The sequence below is a fragment of the Aulonocara sp. 'chitande type north' Nkhata Bay genome, linkage group LG12 (assembly GCF_057382095.1).
Source record: "Aulonocara sp. 'chitande type north' Nkhata Bay isolate Kocher_YH1m ecotype deep benthic linkage group LG12, A_spYH_male_GT1.1, whole genome shotgun sequence".
NCBI classification, from domain to species: domain Eukaryota; kingdom Metazoa; phylum Chordata; class Actinopteri; order Cichliformes; family Cichlidae; genus Aulonocara; species Aulonocara sp. 'chitande type north' Nkhata Bay.
Genome location: NC_141355.1, coordinates 2,060,961 through 2,085,474, shown reverse-complemented (window position 1 = coordinate 2,085,474; position 24,514 = coordinate 2,060,961). Strand labels below are relative to the sequence as shown.

General features: G+C 44.2%; 1 protein-coding gene across 1 annotated transcript in view; it reads left to right on the top strand.

Moving 5' to 3' along the window:
• Positions 1-24,514, top strand: part of abca2 (ATP-binding cassette, sub-family A (ABC1), member 2) — a 104,293-nt gene that overhangs the window by 28,961 nt on the left and 50,818 nt on the right. The window contains exons 7-12 of the mRNA XM_086313186.1: positions 967-1,185; positions 16,473-16,843; positions 20,524-20,683; positions 21,833-21,961; positions 22,115-22,282; positions 24,321-24,417. Coding sequence (XP_086169312.1) covers positions 967-1,185; positions 16,473-16,843; positions 20,524-20,683; positions 21,833-21,961; positions 22,115-22,282; positions 24,321-24,417 — 1,144 coding nt within the window. The remainder of the gene's footprint in view (positions 1-966; positions 1,186-16,472; positions 16,844-20,523; positions 20,684-21,832; positions 21,962-22,114; positions 22,283-24,320; positions 24,418-24,514) is intronic.

The following is a 24,514-nucleotide window of genomic DNA, read 5'->3' as shown; positions in this document are numbered from 1 at the left end:
AAGAAATGACTCCAGCATTATCACGTGAACTAAGAAAACGATTAAGGACATTAGAAAGTACCTGAGGCCTGTGACTGTTTACTGACACCAAGTTTGAGACAAACTGTGTCTTTGCAGTTTTTACAGCTTCTTGGTGAGCAGAAAGACGAGAAAATCTATAGAGAAACGTGCAATCGGTCCTTTTTCCATCTTTCGGCACGTCTATAGTCACGTCTAAGGGAGCGCGTATGTTCATTCAACCACGGCTCTGATAATTGCTTAGTGCACACAGTCCTAAACGGAGCAATCGAGTCCAAAATATCAGTGCAGGTAGAATGAAGAATGTCCGAAAGGTCCTCAACACTTTTACAGGTGGAGTTCATTATTCCAGAGTCCCTAAAGGCAGCAGAAAAAGCGGCGCTGTTAGAGCATTAAGCGCTCGCTTTTTGTGCGCTGGGGCGCACGGCTTATCTACCGAGCAGCGCAGCGTTAGAGTGAACAACACAGGAAGACGATCAGAGATGCACAACTCAGATATTTCCGTGATGCACACATCCAGCCCGCGGGAAAGCACCAAGTCCAGTGTGTGACCTTTTTCTTGCCTCTGAGAGGGATGTGAACGCCACATCGCAAAGACCAAAATCACATGTGTGTTGTTTGAGTGTAGACTGTCAGTTCCTCTGACTCTTGCTGTCAGAGTGAAGGTGAAAGTGAAGAGAAGAAGGTATGAAAAAAGGAGGGGTCATCAACATTTGGCCCACATATACTAACAATAAACAGATCCATATTTTCAATACATATATAAATATTAATACTTGCCTTCTGTGTGTGTGTGTGTGTGTGTGTGTGTGTGTGTGTGTGTGTGTGTGTGTGTGTGTGTGTGTGTGTGTGTGTGTGTGTCACACAGAGCCTGAAAGTCCTTATGAAGACTTTACTGACTAACGTATCAGGACCTTTGGTCATGTAAAGTGTTTCTGTTGTTCACAGGACAGCCTCTTAACTGCATCCACACTTGAGGACCTCACCTGTGGGGACAGGTCCTCTGAGCTGAGCAAGATTCTGCTGGTACCTGAGAAGCAGCGACCCGTGATCCAGGCGTATCGCAATTCTGTGTGTAGCGAAGGGGCGGAGCAAAAGTCAGCACGCTTCAGGCAGCTGAGCCTGGAGCTGAGAAAGCAGATCAACACGCAGAGTGTCACCGAAAAGGTAACAGTAGTTACAGTTATCATTGAGAAATAATATTGTTAACTATATGCATGTTTTTCATTTCCAAGACCTACTCTACTTACTGTTTTGAGACCTCCAGCCCTGGAGTTTAGGGATAGGAATTGATAGGAATTTAGCGCTTCCGAATCCATTATCGATATCACTTATCGATTTGATTCCTTATTGATTCTCATTGGCTCCGTTTTCAGAGTACAATGATTGCTAAGCAGTAATAAAGAAATTACATTGATGCAAATTAATTGCATGAGAGTCTTTCTGCTTTAGAAACATGAACAGGTAGAACGGGAGTTTGCAGCCTAACTGCTCATCAGCTTGTTACCTGTTGAAGTTCAGGGTCTGGCTGCTGGGGTCGGCATTCACTTAGCTTTCACTCTGGGCTCTTGGCTAGCTTAGCATTAGCATGCTGTCTGTGCAGAAGCTTGCAAAGAACCAAAGTTGTGTTAGCAACATAATGCGGTTGTTTATGTCCTGGATGCAGTTTTCCACTTTACCATCATGCTGTCGTCCTTTGGTGCAATAAAACTATATTTCTATATGCACTCTGTAGACTGCGCCTCTGTTTTCCTCGTCTGACACACGAACTGATATTAGCTGATTGTAGAAGGAGTGCACGAACTGATAAGGGGAATCATTGATAAGGCAGACTAACAATTCCAAGGAACTGGACTTCTAGGGACCGGTTTCCTACAAGAATTTGCTCTCGACTCCCATCCCTACCTGTGGTAGTCTAATAGTTGGTGCCCGAGCACTGAAATTGCAAGAGCCCTATTGTATCCTATTGTATCTGATCCATTTAGTGCGAAACCCCTATTCTGTCTGCTTCATTCAGTTTTAGGTCTTCAGCACAAAGTGCAGAGGCGTTATTGTGTCTGCTCCGTGGATTATTATTATTTTATGGAATGAATCAACGTTCTAAAGTCATGACCGTGTGTGCACATGCTTCAGTAACAGAGAAAATGTTCATATTTTACAGGTTTCACGTACTGAGACTACAGGATGCTTTTTTTGAACTTTTTGAACTATATTTGCTCAGTTTCACATACATCATCCATCTGGACCAAACCTGTCATATGGGTCCATCCCTGAACCCAGTACTATGTTAGCTTTTAACAATAGTCACAGCACCACATAGTGGTGACAGAAACTGGTTTCTCGATTGTCAAGTCTGTCAAAAACTGGGCATGCTTGAGTCCAAACTGTCAGACGTCTAATATTGGTCACTATTGTGGCGCCACCTAGTGGCAACAGAAAATATGCAGTAGATTATAATCATCATCCCATCCATCCATCCATCCATCTGTCCATTTTCTTCCGCTTATCCGAGGCAGGGTCGCGGGGGCAGCAGCCCAAGCAGAGAAGCCCAGACCTCCCTCTCCCCAGCCACCTCCTCCAGCTTATCTGGGGGAACACCAAGGCGTTCCCAGGCCAGCCGAGAGATATAATCTCTCCAGCGTGTCCTGGGTCTGCCCCGGGGCCTCCTCCCGGTGGAACACCTCGCTCAGGAGGCGCCCAGGGGGCGTCCTTGTCAGATGCCCGAACCACCTCAGCTGGCTCCTTTCGATGTGGAGGAGCAGCGGCTCTACTCTGAGCCCCTCCCGGATGGCCGAACTGGATGCGTGCCTCATCTGATTCCCACTGCTTCACACTCGGCTGCAAACCATTCCACTGCGAGCTGGAGGCCATCACTCAATGAAGCCAACAGAACCACATCATCCGTGAAAAGCAGAGATGAGATTCTGAGACCAATCAAGTGAAGCCTTCCACCACTTGGCTGCACCTAGAAATTCTGTCCACAAAAATTATGAACAGAATCGGTGACAAAGGGCAGCCCTGGCGGAGCCCATCACCCACCAGGAACGAGTCCGACTTATTGTCCGACTTATGTTGGACCAAGCTCTCGCAACGGTTGTATAAGGATCGAATGGCCCGTAGCAATGGGCCAGACTCCCCATATTCTCAGAGCACCTCCAACAGGACAGTCTGAGGGACACGGCCGAATGCCTTCTCCAAGTCCATGAAACACACGTAGACTGGTTGGGCAAACTCCCATGCACCCTCAAGTATCCTTGAGAGGGTAAAGAGCTGGTCCAGTGTTCCACGACCAGGACGAAAACCGCATTGTTCCTCCTGTATCCGAGGTTCGACTAACGGACAGACTCTCCTTTCCAGCACCCTGGCATAGACTTTCCCAGGGAGGCTGAGGAGTGTGATCCCCCAGTAGTGGGAACACACCGTTCGATCCCCTTCTTTGAAGATGGAAACCACCACCAGGTCTGCCGATCCAGAGCTACCACCCCTGATCTCCATGGAACATTGTAGAGGCGTGTCGACCAAGACAGCCCTACTATAACTAACAGTACTTTGTAATTTGATCTGTATCTTCTAGGTTATACACTACAGGTAAAAAGTTTGGACACACCTACTCATTTAATGCTTTTTCTTTATTTTTACTACCCTTCCTATATTGTAGATGCAAACTGAAGACATCAAATAGGGAGGGGCCAGCCACCCTTCGGAGGAAGCTTATTTCTGCCGCTTGTATCCGCGATCTCATTCTTTCAGTCACTACCCACAGCTCGTGACCATAGGTGAGGGTAGGGACGTAGATCGACTGGTAAATTGAGAGCTTTGCTTTTACACTCAGCTCCCTCTTCACCACGACGGACCGGTGCTGTCACTGCAGCCGCTGCACCAATCCGTCTGTCGATCTCCCGCTCCCCCTCCGCGAATCGCTACCTTATCGTGGTGGAGGGGTTTGTGTGTCCCAGGGATCCCAGGAGCTATGTTGTCTGGGGGCTTTTGCCCCCTGGTAGGGTCTCCCATGGATGAGGGACCAGACAAAGAGTAATTCAGAAGACCCCTATGAAAAGACCATCGAGGGAACAGTTCACCCTGCCCGGAATAGGGTTACCGGGGCACAGCCCTGGAGCCAGGCCCGGAGAGGGTGCCCGAGGGCAAGCGTCTGGTGGGCTGTGCCCGAAAAAGGGACATAGGCCCATCTTCCTGCAGACCCACCACCTGCAGGAGGCACCGAAGGGGTCGGGTGCAATGTGAGTCAGGCGGACCGATTCCCGGCTACCAATACTGGCAATTGGGTAATCATCATCCCATGTAGGTGAAATTTTAGTTGGTGCTTCAACACGATATAGATCAGCAAGACATGCAATAGTGAGTATTCTCCATTGCACCTAAAAGTGCAAGCACCTCATTGTATCCGGCCGGTTTAATATTAGTCAGGGAAATGTTTGACCTTTGTGAGGACCTAAACATGTCCGCTATGGGGAAAAATAGTAACATAACAGGAAGTCCAACATTTTGATTTTAGTCATTTTATCATTAGGACCTGATAGAGTCAGCCAATCAAGTACCCAAAAGCAAAGGAAGTAACTGTATGGCAGGAACTGGAGACAACCTAAACCACATTCTGCACTCACTACGTCTAAAGATTTTAGAAACCAGTACTGTGATCACCCAAAGGGGGATTTGGCTAGAACCTGGGAGGAGCAGTGCAGAGCTCTTAAATGGATGTAACGTCTGAAGATAATTAAAGTCTCCGATCGTATATAACTGGTTCCACATATAAGTGTGCATGTGTGACCCCCATAACTAGCACCTTTGCTCATGTATCTTGGGCTGGCCTCTGCCTCCTCCTTTTAATTGATGTGTTTTAAGGTTTTATTCTGGTACCTGTGATTTCATGTAATCTGAATAAAAACCTGCTGAAAGTGTATTTTTTTTTTATACAAATTATATATTTATATATATTCAATATTAAGGTACTAAGCTCAATGCCATATTTAAATGCCATACGTATAAAATAATAGATGTCTGTTAATTAATTTCTATTTTATCATGTGTGACAAGTATTTTGGGCTTCAGTCTCAGTTTATGCAAATTGGAATTATTTCAATCAAATGGAGGATGCTTTAATTAATTTTGCTTTATCCTGAGGCTAGGGAGAATTAAACCTTATTTAAATATTTACATTTTGGATGATTAAATCTCTATAACTTGCTATTGTGGATTGGTAGTACTACTTGTATTTAGACTGTGATCTGAACGGCACGTTTAACTGGCAGATATAAGTTTTTTGTTAGTCATACTAAGCGTGGGTGTGGACTCTTCCATCTGTACGGTTTGATTTGATTTTTGTCTGGATCCTTTTCTTTAGTTTGTAATTCTCTGGGAACCATGAAGACCCAAGCTGCTGCTACAAGTTTTTTTCACTGTCCAGGAGTGTGAATGTGGACTAGCAGCTCTGTCATTGAGGTCAGCGTGAGGTTGTGTGGGTCCAGTTTGCAGAAAGACCAGTTGATGCCTGAATGTGAGTCAAAGAGGCACACGACTACAGAACAGACTTTGTTACTTACACAAAGAGTTTCTGAAAGTCGGCCTTGCGAAAGACAGTTGTAACAGTACTGTGTGGTTCTCTGCCCCGAGACACCCACAGTGCTGTCAGATGGTAAGCATGTCTATTATAGTCTACGCTTCATAATTGTCTAGCAGCCTTTGGACATGCATTTGAAATGCAATAAGTCTCCTAATCAGCTAGAAATATTAACAAATTTACCATCTAGTCAAAGGAAAGAAAAAGCAACTAAAAGCTATTAAACAATGACGATGTTCAAAAATTTAAATAAACATGCATTGAAGTCAAAGTTAGTGTTGAATCATTCCTTAATTTGTAGAAGCACGAAGACTTTACATTTGTCTTTGGTTGAATATAAACTAGGGCTGAACGATATATCGCATTTGCGATAATATCGCGACATGATCAAGTGCAATTTTCTAACCGCAAAGGCTGCGATTATACTCTGGACATGTCCAAATTCATGGGCTGCATCCTCCTGAGGCCGCATTTGTAGACCGATTACGTCACAGCGACGCGCCGAAGGCTGTCCAAATTCGTAGACTCCTCCAAATGTAGCCGACAAATGCGTCCTCCTTTTCCCCGAATTTGAAGGATGGGTCGGGTGTGTCCTTCGTGGCCTACCATATCCCAGAAGTCATAGCGCGGCCCAGCCAAACTCCAGTTTCCAGCAATGGCGGCCGCTACTAAGTTTTAAAATTACTCATACTAATCTTTCTGGGTCACAAAATAAACTTTTAACATATTTTCAGGCGAGAAAGTAGCTGTGTAAACATCAAATATCTGCTCGGTTTATCAAGATATCCCATATTTGCAAAAGTGCTTCGACGTTTTCAGAGGCGTCTGCTACCCACCAGCTCGACAGCTAGCCGGGAGCTCGAGGGTTACTGATGCGGCCGAGAACGGCACAACTCCCGGCACATCATTTTCAGATCACCGCGGAGTTTCGCTGCTCGGGTTAAACGTAATATATAAGTCACTTAGACAACCTAAAAATGTTATTGTTGGGCTTTTTTCAGTGTTTTGTTTGTTCGTGAGTAAATCGGTTTGGCTGAGATTAAAGTTATTAGATTAGATAAAATAAAACTTTATTAATCCCCGGGTGGGTTCCTCCTTGGTTTTCACACAGCTGACTAAACGTCAAACAGAAAACTTATTAAACAGAAGTATGAGACAGTCGAGAATTTACACCAGTGTCTGGTTATATTTTAGATAGCAAGAAGCAGACGGCCGAGTTTATTAAACTCCACCGAGACAGCGGTGACGCTAATCAGAACTAGACCGTCCAATTTCACGCCTTTAAACTTTAAAGGCGTGTTTGTGTGTGTGTTTATACAATTGCTATTATGTTTGCACTTTATGTGTAATGTTACTGACTGCAGAGATCAGTAAGATGTGTGTATTTTTTATTTATTAGTTTTATTTATTTAATATTATTTTTTAATTGAATGACTGTCTAGTAGTTCACAGATGTCGAAAAACTGAGTGTGGTAAAGCCACTGATTTTGTTTATGTATATTTCTGCAATCTGCACATTGTACTGACTTTCATTTTAATGTTTACACCAGGGTTCCTTGTCAGCACTTTATGCTCAGATGTTTGTAAGCTAAAAATAAACTATTGTGTATGTTCAAATATACTGTTGTGATTGAAGAAGTTAAATAAAAATGTCAGTCATCAATTCATGCATCACCTCATGTCATCATAACAGAGGTCTGTCTTCCAGGAAAGAACAGTTTAAAATTAATGTAATATAGTATTGGCCATACTATAAGATGTATTGCTTGTCTTTGTTTAATAATACAGAAGACAAAGACCTTAAAAAATAATCGCATATCGCATCGCAATCGCAATATTGGGGCAAAAAATCGCAATTAGATTATTTTCCATAATCGTTCAGCCCTAATATAAACCTGCTGTAATGATCGTTGTTGAGTCATTTTTGTTATCTGCTTGTGCTACTTTTTGAAGGAACAATCAGATTGGTTATTATTGCCAACATTTTGGGCTGCTTCTTCTTCCAACTGTTGTTTCAGTTGGTCAGTTTCTCTGTTTAACTACTAAAAGCTTCTGGACCTGGTTCAGTGTAGTTTCTTCATCTTCTCTCTATGGTTGAGGTGAGTTCATTAATCATTTGACAGATTGTTATCATTGTCACCAGAAGATCTCTCGTTATCCATATGAGCAACAGGCAACTTAAACAGGCTCGTTATAAGGAAAAAAATTAACCCAGAATAATGCAGCTCACGTGACCCCAAGTGTTCGCAAACCCACTGGTTAATACCAGGAGGTCCATGCCTTATCTTACCCATCCGGCATTGAAGACAGCGGGGAGACTGCGCACAATGCTTTTAGTGAGAGGTAATCGAGAATATATGCTGACTGCACCTGTGCTGCTAAATAGTGAAGTCAGTGGTCACCCTTCCCTTTTGTTTGACTCTTTGGCCTTGAGACATCCATCCACATGTGTGTGGAATATCTGGATGCCTGTGTGCAAGCCCACATCCATGTCTACAGTCAAAGTCGTCCCCTTCCTGGCCTCATTATGTCAAGATTGGTAATCTTGGTAACAGGTAATCTGCCACTATATTACACTTGCTGATGGTGAACCTAAAAGACTGACGTGAGAGTTACCATTGTAACAGGCAGCTGTTGTAATTCTGTTCGAATTGATCCAAGTGGCTGCTTGGTGGTCAGTTTCCAGATCAAATTCCTATCTACACAAATAATATTGGAGTTTCTCCAGTGCCCACTTAATGGCCAAGGCTTCGTTCTTCACAGTGGAATACATTGTGTCATGTGGGTTCCGGCCAAGATATAGGACTGGATGTTCTTTTCCATGGTCTCCTCGGGCCAGGACTGCTCTAGAGTGATCTGTGGAAGCATCAACAATCTTCAGCTTAAGTCAGGACTCCTGCAGAGAGGTCTGAATCTGAATCAGAATCAGAATACTTTATTGATCCCTGGGGGAAATTATTTTTTGTTACAGTGCTCCATTTTAAACCAACATTAAGACAAGACAGACAATACACTAACTAAGAATAGTACAATATATACATATATATACATACATACATACATAAGTCACTCATAAATAAATAGTTGGAAAAGAAACATGTGTAGCTGTAGCAGCAAACAGTGTGTTAAGTGGATGCGTTGTACAGGGAGATGGCCACAGGCAGGAATGATTTCCTGTGTCGTTCAGTGGTGCTTTTCGGTAATCTCAGTCTCTCACTGAACGAGCTCCTGTGACTGACCAACATGTCATGGAGTGGGTGGGAGGTGTTATCCAACATTGTCTTTATCTTGGACAGCATCCGCCTCTCCGACACCACCTTGAGGGAGTCCAGCTCCATCCCCACAACATTGCTGGCCTTACGGATCAGTTTATTAAGTCTGTTGGCATCTGCGACCCTCAGCCTGCTCCCCCAGCATGCAACAGCATAGAGGATCGCACTGGCCACCACAGACTCATAGAAAATCCTCAGCATTTTCTGGCAGATGTTGAAGGACCTCAGTCGCCTCAAAAAATAGAGACGACTCTGGCCCTTCCTGTAAAGTGCTGTGGTGTTTTTAGCCCAGTCCAGTTTATTGTCAATGTGTACTCCAAGGTATTTATAGTCCTCCACAATGTCAACACTGACCCCCTGGATTGAAACAGGGGTCAAGTGTTTCCTGGTCTTCCTGAAGTCCACGATCAGTTCCTTGGTCTTTGCCACGTTGAGCTGCAGATGATTCTGCTCACACCACGTGACAAAGGAGTCGACCACAGCCCGGTACTCTGTCTCATCATCCCTGCTGATGCATCCAACCACCGCAGAGTCATCAGAAAACTTCTGAAGATGGCAGGTCTCTGTGCAGTGGCTGAAGTCTGTGGTGTAGAGGGTGAAGAGGAAGGGGGAGAGGACAGTCCCCTGTGGTGCCCCTGTGTTGCTAATCACCTTGTCAGACACACACTGTGGGAGACGTACATATTGTGGTCTTCCTGTCAGGTAATCAACAATCCAGGACACCAGAGAAGCATCCACCTGCATCGCTGCTAACTTATCACCCAGGAGGGTCGGCCTGATGGTGTTGAAAGCACTGGAAAAGTCAAAAAACATGACCCTCACAGTGCTCGCCGGCTGGTCCAGATGGGTGTAGACACGATTGAGCAGGTAGATGATGGCGTCCTCTGTTCCGAGACGAGGCTGATAAGCGAACTGAAGGGGATCCAGATGTGGTCTTACTATGGGTCGCAGCTGGTCCAGGATGAGCCTTTCCAGGGTCTTCATGATGTGGGAGGTCAATGCCACGGGCCTGTAATCCTGGGGGCCACTGGGACGTGGCGTCTTTGGTACAGGGACGAGGCATGATGTCTTCCACATCACCGGGACCCTCTGCAGACTCAGACTCAGCATAAACAGTTTATGAAAGACTCCACACAGCTGGGGGGCACAGGCCTTGAGGACAAGGGGACTCACTCCGTCTGGTCCAGCAGACTTGCCTGAGTGAAGTCTCCTCATTTGCATCTCAACCTGGTATTGAGTGAAGGTGATGGGTGGGGGAGGGGTGTCAGGAATCTCACAGGAGGCAACATGTGAAGAGAGAGGCTGGCACAGTGGTGTGGCTCTGGATTCCAGGCTGACTGCAGGTGAGGTTGTGGGGGTGGGAGCAGACACTGTGGTGTCGAATCTATTGAAAAACAGATTCAACTCGTTGGCTCTATTCTCACCTCCCTCAGCTCCCCTGCTGTTGGTTGGCCTGAATCCAGTGATGGTCTTCATGCCCCTCCACACCTCTCTCATGCTGTTCTGCTGGAGTTTCCACTCCAGCTTCCTCCTGTAATTGTCCTTAGCCTCTCTGATCTTGTCCTTTAGTAACACCTGGATCTTCCTCACCTCCTCTTTGTTGCCCCCTCTGAAAGCCCTCTTCTTGTTGTTGAGGAGGGCTTTGATGTCCTTAGTCACCCACGGCTTGTTATTTGGGTAACAAATGTCTGTTAACACATAGTGAGTGAAAAAGGTGACTGAAAAGGAAAAACTCAGTTTGAAGCCTAATCTTGAAAGTAGAGATAGTGTCTGTCTCCTGAATCCAAACTGGAAGCTGGTTCCACAGAAGAGGGGCCTGAAAACTGAAGGCTCTGCCTCCCATTCTACTTTTAAATACTCTAGGAACAACAAGTAGGCCTGCAGAGCGAGAGAAGTGCTCTAATAGGGTGATATGGTACTACAAGGTCATTAAGATAAGATGGGGCCTGATTATTTAAGACCTTGTATGTGAGGAGCAGGATTTTGAATTCTGGATTTAACAGGAAGCCAATGAAGGGAAGCCAAAACAGGAGAAATCTGCTCTCTCTTTCTAGTCCCTGTCAGGACTCTTGCTGCATCATTTTGGATCAGCTGAAGGCTTTTCAGGGAGTTTTTAGGACTTCCTGATAATAATGAATTACAGTCGTCCAGCCTGGAAGTAATAAATGCATGAACTAGTTTTTCAGCGTCACTCTGAGACAGGATATTTCTAACTTTAGAGATGTTGCACAAATGGAAGAAAGCAGTCTTACATATTTGTTTAATATGTGCGTTGAAGGACATGTCCTGGTCAAAAATGACTCCAAGGTTCCTCACAGTGTTACTGGAGGCCAAGGTAATGCCATCCAGAGGAAGAATCTGGTTAGATATTATATTTCTAAGATTTATAGTAACTTCAGTTTCGTGTAAATTTGAGAAAATTAGAGGTCATCCTGGTCTTTATGTCTTCTAGATTAACTAATTGGTGTGTGTTAATTGACTTTGTGGATAGATAAATTTGGGTATCATCTGCACAGCAGTGAAATGTGTGCTATGCCTTCTAATGATACTGCCAAGGGGAAGCATCTATACATTTTTGGAGTACACATAGATAATAAACACCAATGCACTCTACAGGAAGGGCAAGCGTCGTCTTTATTTTCTTAGGCAGCTGAGGTCTTTTAAACATCTGTTGGAAAATGCTCAGGATTTTCTATGAGTCTATTGTGGCCATGCTATCCTTCGTGAGGTTGCATGATGGAGCTTCAGGTTGAGGGTCGCAGATGCCAACGGACTCAAACTGGTCCGCAAGGCCAGTAATGTTGTGGGGATGGAGCTGGACTGCCTTAAGGTGGCGTGGGAGAGGCAAATGTTGTCCAAGATAAGGACAATGCTGGAAAATACCTCCCACCTACTCAATGACGTGCTGGCCAGTCGCAGGAGCACGCTCAGTAAGAGGCTGGGATTACCCAAATGCAGATTTAACAACACAGGAAATCATTCCTGCCTGCAGTAGCACTGCATTGGTACAAGATGATAACAGTGGAGAATTATACCCTTTAGTTAGTTACAGCACTTTCAGAAAGACGTCTACTGTGAGAATATCTGTTCTCAATGTTGTGTAATCTCTTATTGTAAATTTATTAAGAAGTGATCAGAGAAAAAAAGGACATTAGGGAATGTTGTTAAATATTCCGTTTCTATGTCAGAACAAGATCTCTATTGTGATTAAAGTGGTGGGTGGGTTCTTTTACATTTTCAGAGAAGCCAATAGAATCTAAGAACATATTAAATGCCATGTTGAAGCTGTCATTACATTGGAGATTATGTATCGGAATTTCAGGAGCGGGACCACGCCTCCAAACATGCTCCTTCCGGTTGTCATCTATATAGGTTCCCCCCAGTTCTGCAAACTGTTCATTCTCGTTTACGTGCAAACAGGGTCCATTCTCGGCAAATACCTTTAAACACAGCTCATCTCTCAGGAGTAACGTAGTTTTACAATCACCATCTCGACCGTCAGCGCGTCAGACGGCACCAGGTTGCCAGGTACCTTTCTCCTTCATTCGCAAAAGCAGCAGCAAGCTTTTCGACCATCGGGTTGCCAGTTTGCATAGTTAAGGAAAAAAATAAAAGGGCACAGAGTTGCCAGTACTCCTTCCCTCCATAGCAAATGCAGCATACTTCGGCACTGAGTTGCCAGGTTCCCAGCCTCTTCCATCCTTGGCTAAACTCCGTAGCAAACGTCGGCACCGGCCAGGTTCCTTGATCCCTCATTCCTGAAAGCAGCAGCAGCTTCGGCAGTTGGCAGTTGTCTGCATAGACAAATAAATAAAAAGGCACCGGGATGCCAGGTTTTCCTTCATCCCCCATTTGCATGCAGCATCTAGCGTCCCTACTACCGAACTGCCAGTTTCTCCACTTCTATCATTGCAAGCAGCAGCAAACCCTTCTAGCACAGTGGTGTCAGGGTCTTGCTATATCTGCCATGTGCAAACCGCAGTGACAAGCTTCTTACCCCTGAGTTGCCAGTTCCTGTCCATCCATCAGGGCTAAAGCAGCAGAGAATCCTTCTAGGTGGTTCCTTCTATATCCATCATTCGTAATCGCAGCAGCAATCTTCTTCCACCACGTTGCTAGTTTCTCAGCATCCGTTATTCCAAAGCAGCAGTAAAACCCCTCTGGCACTAAGATGACAGGTTCTCTCTTTATCCCTCATTCGCAAATGCAACAGCATGCCTCCGGCACCGAGATACCAGTTTCGCTGCCATCTTTCCTGCCTTTGCAAAACAAAGGTGAACCTTTGTGGCACCGAGATGGCAGGTTCTGTCCTCTATCGCTCCTTCTAAGACATCCAAACTGCGTCATGCGCATAATTCTTCATAGCGTGCCTTCACTTCTCATGTGCTTTCACCAGCATCATCAGGCATCCACCCTCGACACAATCATTTGAGACCGCTCTCTAAGTCGACTCACGGTTCTGACTGCGTCTGAACGACTTATCATCTCCCATGAAGTCCAGTGGACTCGCACTCTGCTCTCTGACGATTTTGACGTTATTATAGCAGAGATTATTTTCCTCTAATCAGTCTTTCAATTCATCAACTCTCCCCAAGCTGGTGCTGTCACTTCTGTTAATTCAGAAATCAGCTGAGGCGTTATTGCTACCTTATCTGAAGTAATTAACCAGCTAAGCACCCCCTCTCCATCTTCTACTCAAAGACAAGCTTTTTGAGGCGCCGAGCCCTACCTCAAATCTCAAATCCAGCATTCTTATCTGTCAGAGCTTCAGCTCAAAGTTGAGCCACGTCGCTACCCGATCGAGGGTTCCCCTCATTCATCCATTAAGATTTCCGTTGTTTGCAACTTCCTTTGATCTCTTCTCCTGCCATTCCTTCCGAATTGTCTGAGCTCATCCTCTCCACACCACGGAGCGACGTTCGCTCTCCATGCGATCGTCTTTGTCCTCTTCTCCTTCTCTCTCCCCACCTTTACCTACTAAAATGCTGTCAATCCGAAAATGAGGACGTGGGTCCAGCTAGTGAATTGGAGATTATGTATTGGAATTTCAGGAGTGGGACCACGCCTCCAAACACGCTCCTTCCGGATGTCATCTATATATAGGGGGCGATCGTGGCTCAAGAGTTCAACAGTGTATGAATGTGTGTGTGAATGGGTGGATGACTGAACGTGTAAAGCGCTTTGAGGTCCTTAGGGACTAGAAAAGCGCTATATAAATACAGTAGGACTGGGTATCGTCACTGATTTCTAGAATCGATTCAATTCCGATTCACAAGGTCCCGAATCGATTCGATCCACGATTCGATTTAAATCTGGGAAATTTTGACAGTCAGAAATATTATAATTCAGATCAGTACATTTACATATTTTTGTATCAATAAAAAGGAAGCTGACAGTTTCGAGACTTTATCACAGGTGTGAGCGTCACAGCAGAGGCCTTTGTGTCAAAGTAGCTGAAGATAAAACACAGAAAAACATGAAGGTGATTTTCCTGTTCTGGGATTTTATAAAAATATTCTGCAGTACATCAAAAACGAAAGAAAACCATTAATCAACATATGAACATCACCTCTGAAGTTACAGCGGTTTTATTAGAGACACAGCGTTTTGCATTTTGAATAATTTTAAAAAGTTTAAATTTGTTCAGTATTGAACAGCAGAAATGAGGTTTTCTTTTCGGAAGAATGTAAAAGAGAAAAAAACAGCGGCTGACAGCCTGTAAACAGCGGTAGACTGGTGCGTAACAAGCAAGCGAATAATGAAGAAAGGGAAACTGTTCTTGAAGTACAGAGAGAGAGAGAGAGCTGTGCATCGCGGTGGAAGCAAAACTGAAAGTCAGAGTGAATTCATGACGATGTTTATGTGAAGCGTTTGGATCTTCTTTTGCTGCTGGTTCGGTCAATATTGTTTGGAGAGACATCAAACTAACAGCTTTAGAATCGGCGCAAAAAGGGCATGAACACACAGCGCGGACCCGCCGACAGATCAGAATCAGCGAGCTGTCGGCTTTCAGCCCCGACTGTGAGAAAGGCGACATCTAACTGATTCTGATCCGCGGGTCGCGCTGTGTGTTTAAGTCTATGTGCAGAATCCGTGTACCTGCTCTCATTTACTGTCTTAGCTGTTTGGTGGTTCTTGAAATTTTGTGAGATGTCACCAGAGATTCTGGCATTTCAGGCAAAATAAATTTATATTAAAAAAATCGACTCAGGATTTTAATGAATCGATTTTACGTTATCCAAGCCAGAATCGATCTTAATCGATGAATCGATTATAAAAACCCACCCCTAAAATACAGGCCATTTACCATATAGGTTCCCTCAGTTCTGCAAGCTGTTCATTCTCGTTTACGTGACCCACCCTTCCTCCCTCCTTGTTCTTAATTCTTTAACTTCTTCACTCCTATTTATAGCACGGGGATCTGCCAGGCCCGGGAGCCGTCGCCAGTCCCCTTCGAGGCCTTCCCCAAACCGCAGCTCAATTAATGTCCAAGCATCACCTTTATCTACTAAAACGCTGCCAATCCTAAAATGAGGATGTGGGCCCAGCTAGTGAATGGATGTTAAAATCACCCACAATAATTATTTTATCTGAGCTGAGCACTAAGTCAGATAAAAAGTCCCAGAAATCAGACAGAAACTCAGTGTAAGGCCCAGGTGGACAATAGATGATAATAAATAAGACTGCTTTCTGAGTTTTACAGCTGGGGTGGACAAGACTAACCATCAGGCTTTCCAATGAATTAAAAGTCTGTCTGGGTCTTTGGTTAATAAGCTTGAGTGGACGATTGATGCCAAACCCTCTTTTGGCCTGTACTTCGAGGATTCTGATGATTACTATGACTGAGGGACATTCATTCATCTAAATTAACATTATGTTGAAACCAGGTTTCTGTGAGGCAGACTAAATCAGTTTATTGATCAATTGTTAATTTATGTACTAACAGGGATTCAACGGGAGACCAAATATTAATCCAGATTTGACTGTTTTACTCTTTGGTGCAGTCGTGGATACTGTATTGTTCTTTCTTTGTGATTTCTTTATGCTTAAATCATTTTTTCATGATTTTTGGTGATTTGGGAGTAGACATAGTCTTTAAGGGGATTTTGGAGGGATAAGGGAAGGAGAGAAGCTGCAGACAGCTCTGTAAGACTCTGTCACTCTTTCTGGTAAAGATGTTGGACAGGTCATCTGTTTGAAGCACCTCTTGCACCTCTAGTTCTTCGGCATCTCTGGCTCCACACTCATAATCCAAACATTGATTGGTCACATAACAGCATTTCTGGTTAGATCACATGGCATCAACCCAACTGCATAAAATCTGCATCGCCACCCTTTCACCTCCTGCCGAACCACCAACTGATGTGAAACTTTCAAAATGTTTTCAGTTCAGGTATAGTGACAGCACAGGGAGGATTAAATTCATGAATTCAGTTATTCATCTACATCAGCAGGGGGTCTGGAGCAGATTGCAGTTGTGTTTTCAGGCAGCTTCAGTCTTTAGTTTGAGTAAAAATGTGCACTGACATTTGAAAACAGGGTCCTTTTTCATATGTCTGCTGTAGCCATCATGTAATTTGCCCATTTCCTCCTTTCTTCCCATCCAGCTTCACCTGCAGCCCAGCTCTTCGGCTCTTCTGTCTCAGTCTAACGTTGGGGCTCTGTTGAAGGAACTGGCTGATGTAGAGAGGCTTCTGAAGGATGTGGACCTGCTTTCTAGTCTGGCTCGCCTGCTGCCCAAAGGGGCCTGTGCTGGTCGAACTCCAGCATCGCCAGCAAACACAACATGGCCTCTCAATGCCACCACATGGGGCCCCAACACAACTGACATTCCCGTAGAGGGTGATGAAGGAGGAGAGGAAGGTGGAGGAGCAGGAAGTGGGAAAGGGAAGAAGGAAACGGAGAATCCTCATTCTCAGTTTTCAGCATTTGTACAGTTATGGGCTGGACTGCAGCCCATTCTGTGTGGGAATAACAGGTGGGTATGACAAAAACTGTCTTTAATTGTATGAGGAATGCTTTTGTCATGTTGTTTTAAATAATATGAACATACATTTAAAGAAGTGCCCACGTGTTTAGACTACTCCTTTTTACAAAAAAGCTACCCAACCGAAGAGAAACAGAAGCAGCCACAGGTTTTATCTTTATATGAACAATGGTCAGAGTACAAAGCATATGCAATGAGAAAGCTCCTCCTCAGCTTCTCAACATAATAAAGTTCTAGCACATAAATTAAATACCAATCACATCAAGAATACGAGAACAGAGAGATTGTTAACAGCTTAAATGGGAAGAAATTAAAATACCAAAATACCTGGATATCAACATCAGCAAGAATGTCAATTAACTGTTTGTGAAATTGAAATAAGAGGATTACTTCTAGGACTTGTAGACAGTCAACTGTGTGGAATTAAATGAACTACAACTGAGCTCTAAAAGGATAAATGGACTGGTTCTTATATAGCACTTTTCGACTTTATCTGAGCGCTCAAAGTCTTTATACATTCTCACATTCATACAAGCACTTTTTTCAGTTTTTTTCTGGTTAAACACTTTCTAACATTCACACACACTCATACTCTGTTGGATGCATGGGAGAGCACCTTGGGGTTAGTATCTTGCCCAAAGATATTTAACATGCAGACTGGAGAAGCCAGGGATCAAACCACCAACCTTCCCATTAGTAGATGACCTGCTGGATCTCCTGAGCTACAGCTGCCCCACCTCTAACTGATATACCGTATTTCCCGGACTACAAAGCGCACCTGAATATTAGCCGCACAAGCTAAAATCAGGGGAAAATCCTGTTTTGTACATACATTAGCCGCACCTGACTAAAAGCCGCAGGTGTTTCAATGTTGACTTATCATATGTAAGAGAATATGCACAAAGGGAATTGTCAGGAAAGAGATGGCTGTTTGGAGACATCACTTTTATTAATATTTTGAAAAACAAGTTATGGGTACATATTTGCACATGTAGTACATAACAGTAACCTACAGCACACCAGAAAAATAGATTCGGACTACCTTTTAGGCTCAGGTGCAGTGACACGGCTGTAACAAGAAGAAAAGTCAGTCACTCACCATCTTTCTCTTCTTCCTGCGCTCTAAAACCACCAAAGTCCTCTTCTCCAATGTCGGATACAAACAGGCTCAGGATGGCTTCGTCATCCACTCTCCGCTTCTCTCCTTCGTTATCACTTTCAAAACCAAAGAAATCCTCGTTGTCAGTGTCAGAGTCGAACACCCTCAGAAGGGCCGTGGCGGTGTCCTCCTCTCCATCATGCAGCAGTCCAGCCCTTCGAAATCCGTTGGTGATCGTGGATGTTTTCACACTTTTCCACGCTGTCAGATTCCACCGGTGGAGTTGGGCATAACTTGCTTTTCGCAAGTTTATCGCCGCTCGTCATCCATGCCTCCCGCTGAATGCGTAGCGCTACTTTGAAGTTTGTTTTTCGCGCTACTTCGTACGGCACTACGTTGCCTGGCGGACGGACATGTGACTAACATACCACTCTTGAACCCCGATCCTTCCGCCAGGCAACGTAGTGCCGTACAACACACAAAACAAATCGTCTTACGATATCACAAAAATCATGGAAAATCCATAGAAAAGCCGCACCTGACTAAAAGCCGCAGGGTTCAAAGCTTGTGCAAAAAGTAGCGGCTTATAGCCCGACAATTACGGTAATTGTTGTAAATCAAAGTAATTATTGCTAAAACCACAAAATACTATGATAATAAATTTTTTAAAATTATTTTCAAACTACTCTGCTGTCCATGCACTTTATCAGCATACCGTTCTAGTAAACAAAAAAAGTGTGAAATATCTCAAAACATGCTTTATATTTTAGATTCTTCTAAATAGCCAACCTTTGCTTGATTACTGCTTTGCACTGTGGCATTTATCTGGGCTGAAAGTATCCTCAGCAGCAGAGGGACTCTTGGTCTTCCTTTCCTGCAGCAGTCCTCATGTGAGCCAGTTTCATCGTAGCGCTTGATGATTTTTGCGACTCCACTTGGGGACACATTCAAATTTTTAGCAACTTTTTGACTGACTGACTTTCAGTCCTTAAAGTAATGATGGGCTGTTGTTTCTCTTTACTCAGCTGATTGGTTCTTGCCATAATGTGAATTCTAACAGTTGTCAAATAGGGCTGTCAGCTGTGTCCGAACCTGACTTCTGCACAAAACAACTGATGGTCCCAGTGGCATTAAGAAGGCAAGAAATGAACAAATGGACCCTGACAGGCACACCTGTGAGGTGACTACATCATGAAGCTCACTGAGAGAAGGCCGAGGGTTTGCAGCGCTGTCAACAAGACAAATGGTGGAATCTAAAATATAAACATATTTAGAGTTATTTATCATTTTTTCTTTGCTTCCATATATCTGGCTTCATCTATTTGATGTCTTCAGTTTGTATCTACAATGTAGGAAGGGTAGTAAAAATAAAGAAAAAGCATTAAATGAGTAGGTGTGTCCAAACTTTTTACCTGTAGTGTATAACCTAGAAGATACAGATCAAATTACAAAGTACTGTTAGTTATAGTAGGGCTGTCTTGGTCGACACGCCTCTACAATGTTCCATGGAGATCAGGGGTGGTAGCTCTGGATCGGCAGACCTGGTGGTGGTTTCCATCTTCAAAGAAGGGGATCGAACGGTGTGTTCCCACTACTGGGGGATCACACTCCTCAGCCTCCCTGGGAAAGTCTATGCCAGGGTGCTGGAAAGGAGAGTCTGTCCGTTAGTCGAACCTCGGATACAGGAGGAACAATGCGGTTTTCGTCCTGGTCGTGGAACACTGGACCAGCTCTTTACCCTCTCAAGGATACTTGAGGGTGCATGGGAGTTTGCCCAACCAGTCTACATGTGTTTCATGGACTTGGAGAAGGCATTCGACCGTGTCCCTCAGACTGTCCTGTTGGAGGTGCTCTGAGAATATGGGGTGTCTGGCCCATTGCTACGGGCCATTCGATCCTTATACAACCGTTGCGAGAGCTTGGTCCAACATAAGTCGGACAATAAGTCGGACTCGTTCCTAGTGGGTGATGGGCTCCGCCAGGGCTGCCCTTTGTCACCGATTCTGTTCATAATTTTTGTGGACAGAATTTCAAGGTGCAGCCAAGTGGTGGAAGGCTTCACTTGATTGGTCTCAGAATCTCATCTCTGCTTTTCACGGATGATGTGGTTCTGTTGGCTTCATTGAGTGATGGCCTCCAGCTCGCAGTGGAATGGTTTGCAGCCGAGTGTGAAGCAGTGGGAATCAGATGAGGCACGCATCCAGTTCAGCCATCCGGGAGGGACTCAGAGTAGAGCCGCTCCTCTGTATCGACAGAAGTCAGTTGAGGTGGTTCGGGCATCTGACAAGGACGCTGCCTGGACGCCTCCTGGGTGAGGTGTTCCGGGCATGTCCCATTGGGATGATGCCCTGGGGCAGACCCAGGACGTGCTGGAGAGATTATATCTCTCAGCTAGCTGGGAATGCCTTGGTGTTCCCCCAGACAAGCGGGAGGAGGTGGTGGAGGAGAGGGAGGTCTTGGCTTCTCTGCATAGGCTGCTGTCCCCGCGACCCGGCCCCAGATAAGCGGAAGAAAATGGATGGATGTTACTTAGCAGTACAGTCTGTGCTCTTAACCATAGATCTTGTTGCAGGATAATTGAACCGGAGGCTTTGAAGCAGGGAAACATGAGCTCTCTGGGATTCACCAGCAAAGAACAAAGGAATTTGGGCCTACTGGTTCACTTGATGACTACAAATCCCAAGATCCTCTACTCTCCTATTGGCTCCCAGGTGGACAAAGTGATTCAGAAGGCATGTAAACACCACTCTCTTTCGTGTATATATACAAAAAGATTTGCATTATCAATCAAGTATGAACAAAGCTTTTGTCATAACCAGCAAAAATACACTGTCCAAGCTATTAGTGTGTTTTCTTCCAAAACACTGGGAGGCAGAACGGACTGAATGAGTATGATGTAGATCACCACCATCTAATTTTTAACCCTAACCTGATACAATGTTCATTCAGAACATTTTCAATGTGTTGGTGCAACATGATCTATGCAACACTCCATAATGACAAAGCAAAAGATGTTTCCATTCACTTGTTTTAGAATTGTTGAAAAAAAGGCTGATATTTTGCATTCATACTATTAATCATGCACTTGGATATGACTGTGCTCTGTTGTCTGTGAAATGCTTTTAGAATTTGATTGGAGTCCACCTGTCATAGAACATATGTCTGTGAGGGTTCTCAGTCATCCAGGTCGTCGTAGTCAAAGGAGCTTGCAAAGAAAAGCGTCTGGACTTCTTTAAGTTGCTTGAAGACGTTTCACCTCTCATCCGAGAAGCTTCTTCAGTTCTAAGGTCAAATGGTGGAGAGTCCCAGATTTAAACCTAGTGGGAGTTTCCCCCCACAGAGGGACAATCACATGATAAGATGGGGCCAGGTTTCACAATGAGCTCACCCGAAACTCTGGCTGATTGGGACCCACACCCAGTTTCACACCTTGGCTCATGTGATTAGAGGATCATCAGGGGTCCTTTTGTCCCTCTGTGGGGGGAAACTCCCACTAGGTTTATATCTGGGACTCTCCACCATTTGACCTTAGAACTGAAGAAGCTTCTCTGTTCTCTGATGAGAGGTGAAACGTCTTCAAGTAACTTAAAGAAGTCCAGACGCTTTTCTTTGCAAGCTCCTTTGACGTCATAGAACATAATTGAAAAGGCCAGTGAGACAGGGCTGTGTCCAAGCACAGATCTGGGAGTAAATATATTTAGGATGTTTAAGACCACGGTGCCCTCCACTACTGTAAGAACTGTGTTACTGTATTGGAAGAAGAAGAAATAATAATAAGAAAATAATAGAAGACATTTTATTTATAGATATACATATATTTGTTTATACAGGTTCATACAGATTGTAATGAAAAACTAATGTGTTCACTTTTTTCTTTAAAGGCCAATGAGACATTTGCATTTGTTGGGAATGTGACACATTACACCCGGGTGTGGCTCAATATCTCCTCCCAGCTCAGGAGTTTCCTGGAGGAGGGCCAGTTCCACAAGCACCTGGTGTGGCTGCAGCAGGTACATTTACAAAAGAGCCCACGGACATGACGCTGCAGTGCTGTCTGTGCTGGAACATTTACATCCATCTTTTCCTAGAATTAGATTTTGAGTCAGGAGCCTTTTAATTGTGCTCTGCTTCTGCTTCATTCATCTTGTTTTTCTTTGCTCAAGTTGTTCTCAGATCTTCAGCAGCACCCTGAGTTGATAAATGGCACAGACACTGAGCTAATGCAAAGTCTGATGGAAGGAAACTACAGTCTTCCCAACACCTCCACCTTGCTAGAACAGCTGGACACCATTGACAATGCTGCCTGTGGCTGGACACACTTTATGTCTAAGGTCAGCACAGTTTTTATCTTAAATTTTACAAAGATAAAACAATGCATCACTCCAAAAACTTAGTTTTGACCTTATAAAAAAGCAGTTCTATAAATTCAGCCACTTGACCACATGAAAGCAGCGGCCCAGGTTTGAGTCTGATCCATGTATGTCTTCCCTCCCCCTCTTGCTCCGCTTTTCTGTCTATCTCTACTATTGCTATCCAATAAAGGCAAAAAAATAAAAACACTTATGCATCCTGGATAGCTATGCATAGTGTGGATATCGAGTTCAGAAGAGAAAAAGAGTTCTCATTAAGAAGGAAAATACAATAGATGATTTAAGAAGGGGCCACCCGGGGAATGAATATGGAGCTGGGACAGGTTTGGACCATAATACCAGAACCAACTGGTGGACATGGGAGGTGATCAGGTTGAAGAAAGTCTTACCTGGCTTCGTTAGCCAATGGGACTGCTGATGCAAAAACTTGGGTGTGGGAGGAGTTTGGGGACATAAAACAAGACTTTTGGTCAGCATCAAGGTGATTCTGGCACATGACTCAGGAGGGGGATGCAGTGTTCCACTCACAATATATAAAGTGGTCGCAGAACACAGAACAAGCTCTTTATCCTCCTGAGGTTATTTGAGGGTGTGTGGGAGTTGTACAGTTGTCATCACGTCCCATGGGGTCAGCCCTGGGGTGTCTGGCCTGTTGCTGTGGGCCATTTGCTCCCTCTACCACTGCAGCGCGAACTTGAACCATATTGTTGGCAATAAGTAGGACTCAGTGAGTGTTGAACCGTGCCAGTTCTGCCCTTGGTCACCAGTTTTGTTCATAGTTTTATGGACACATTATCTAGCCCTAGCAGGTGATGGAGGCTCTTGGGGTCTTGTTCATGAGGTCACAGATACAAGTGGTGGAAATTAGTTTCTTTCAAAGGGTGGCTGGGTTCTTCCCTTAGAGATAAGGTTACTCCAAGTCCCCCTCGGATGTTTGTTCATCCGAGGGGGACTTGGAGTAAAGCCTCTGCTCCTCAACATCAGGAGTCCTACTTGATGCCTCCTAGTCGAGGTGTTTCAGGCATATCGTACTGGGATGAGGCACCAGGTCATACCCAGGATATGCTGGAGAGATTATATGTCAGTTGACCAATGCAGTGTCCCCCTGGCTAAGCTGGAAGAGGTGGTCAGGGTGAGGGAAGTCTGGGCTTCTCTGCAAAGACTGCTGCTCCTGCAAGCCAAACCTGAATGCAGGGCTGCAATAATAATGACAACAATATTCATTCATTTTTATCTGCTTCACAACAACAACAACAACAAAGAAATAATCTTTCTTTATTAATGTTACTTACAGAGTGGGGTCATTATAAGACAAGTGACTGCTATCAGCTTTTAGCTACGTCTTTCTTTTTCTGTTTAATCACGTACCAGTATTTCAAATGTTTGGATTACACATGAAAACACGACTGGTACGCTGGTGTGATATTCACGTGAATTAACTTTTTTTTGCTTTCTTGATTCTGGTGTCAGTCACAACAGTCATGGATGACTCTTTGTGTTTATATTTTATTAAAATTGTTATTAGGAATCCACAGATAAATGCAAAGTCATTGCATTAAATCACACTGAGAAGTTTTTACATTCTATTTAATGTCTTTGGACTTTGTAGAGAAAACAGAGACAACAGCACACGATCCTACTGCGTGCTGTAAATATGTAAAGACTTTAATAAGCTCATATGATGGTTTCATCTTGGTGCTAAAACACCAACAGCCTTCTGCAGTGAAACATGATTAGAGTAAAGTAGAGTAGAATAGAATAGAATAGAATAATTACTTTAATTGTCCCACAAGGGGAAATGTGGTTGTAACAGCAGCAAAAAACAAAACAAAAAAACCCCCACATATACAAACAGAACAGGACACAGAACAGAAACACACAATCTTCACATATTTACATCATGGACAATAGTTACCAAAACAGAGCACTGTACAGTTATTAAAATTAAAGTGCAGATAAGTGGCAAACCCAGGTGTGTGTCTGTTACTTGTGTTTCCAGGTCAGTGTTGATGTCTTCAAGGGCTTTCCTGATGAAGACAGCATTGTCAACTACACCCTGAATCAGGCTTACCGGGACAACGTTTCTGTGTTTGCCAGTGAGTCGCCTTTGCATGTCCGACTGTAATCATAGTATCTAATGCATTTAAAGTGCAGGAGTGAGGTGGACATGCTCTAGATTTTCACAATGTCCCG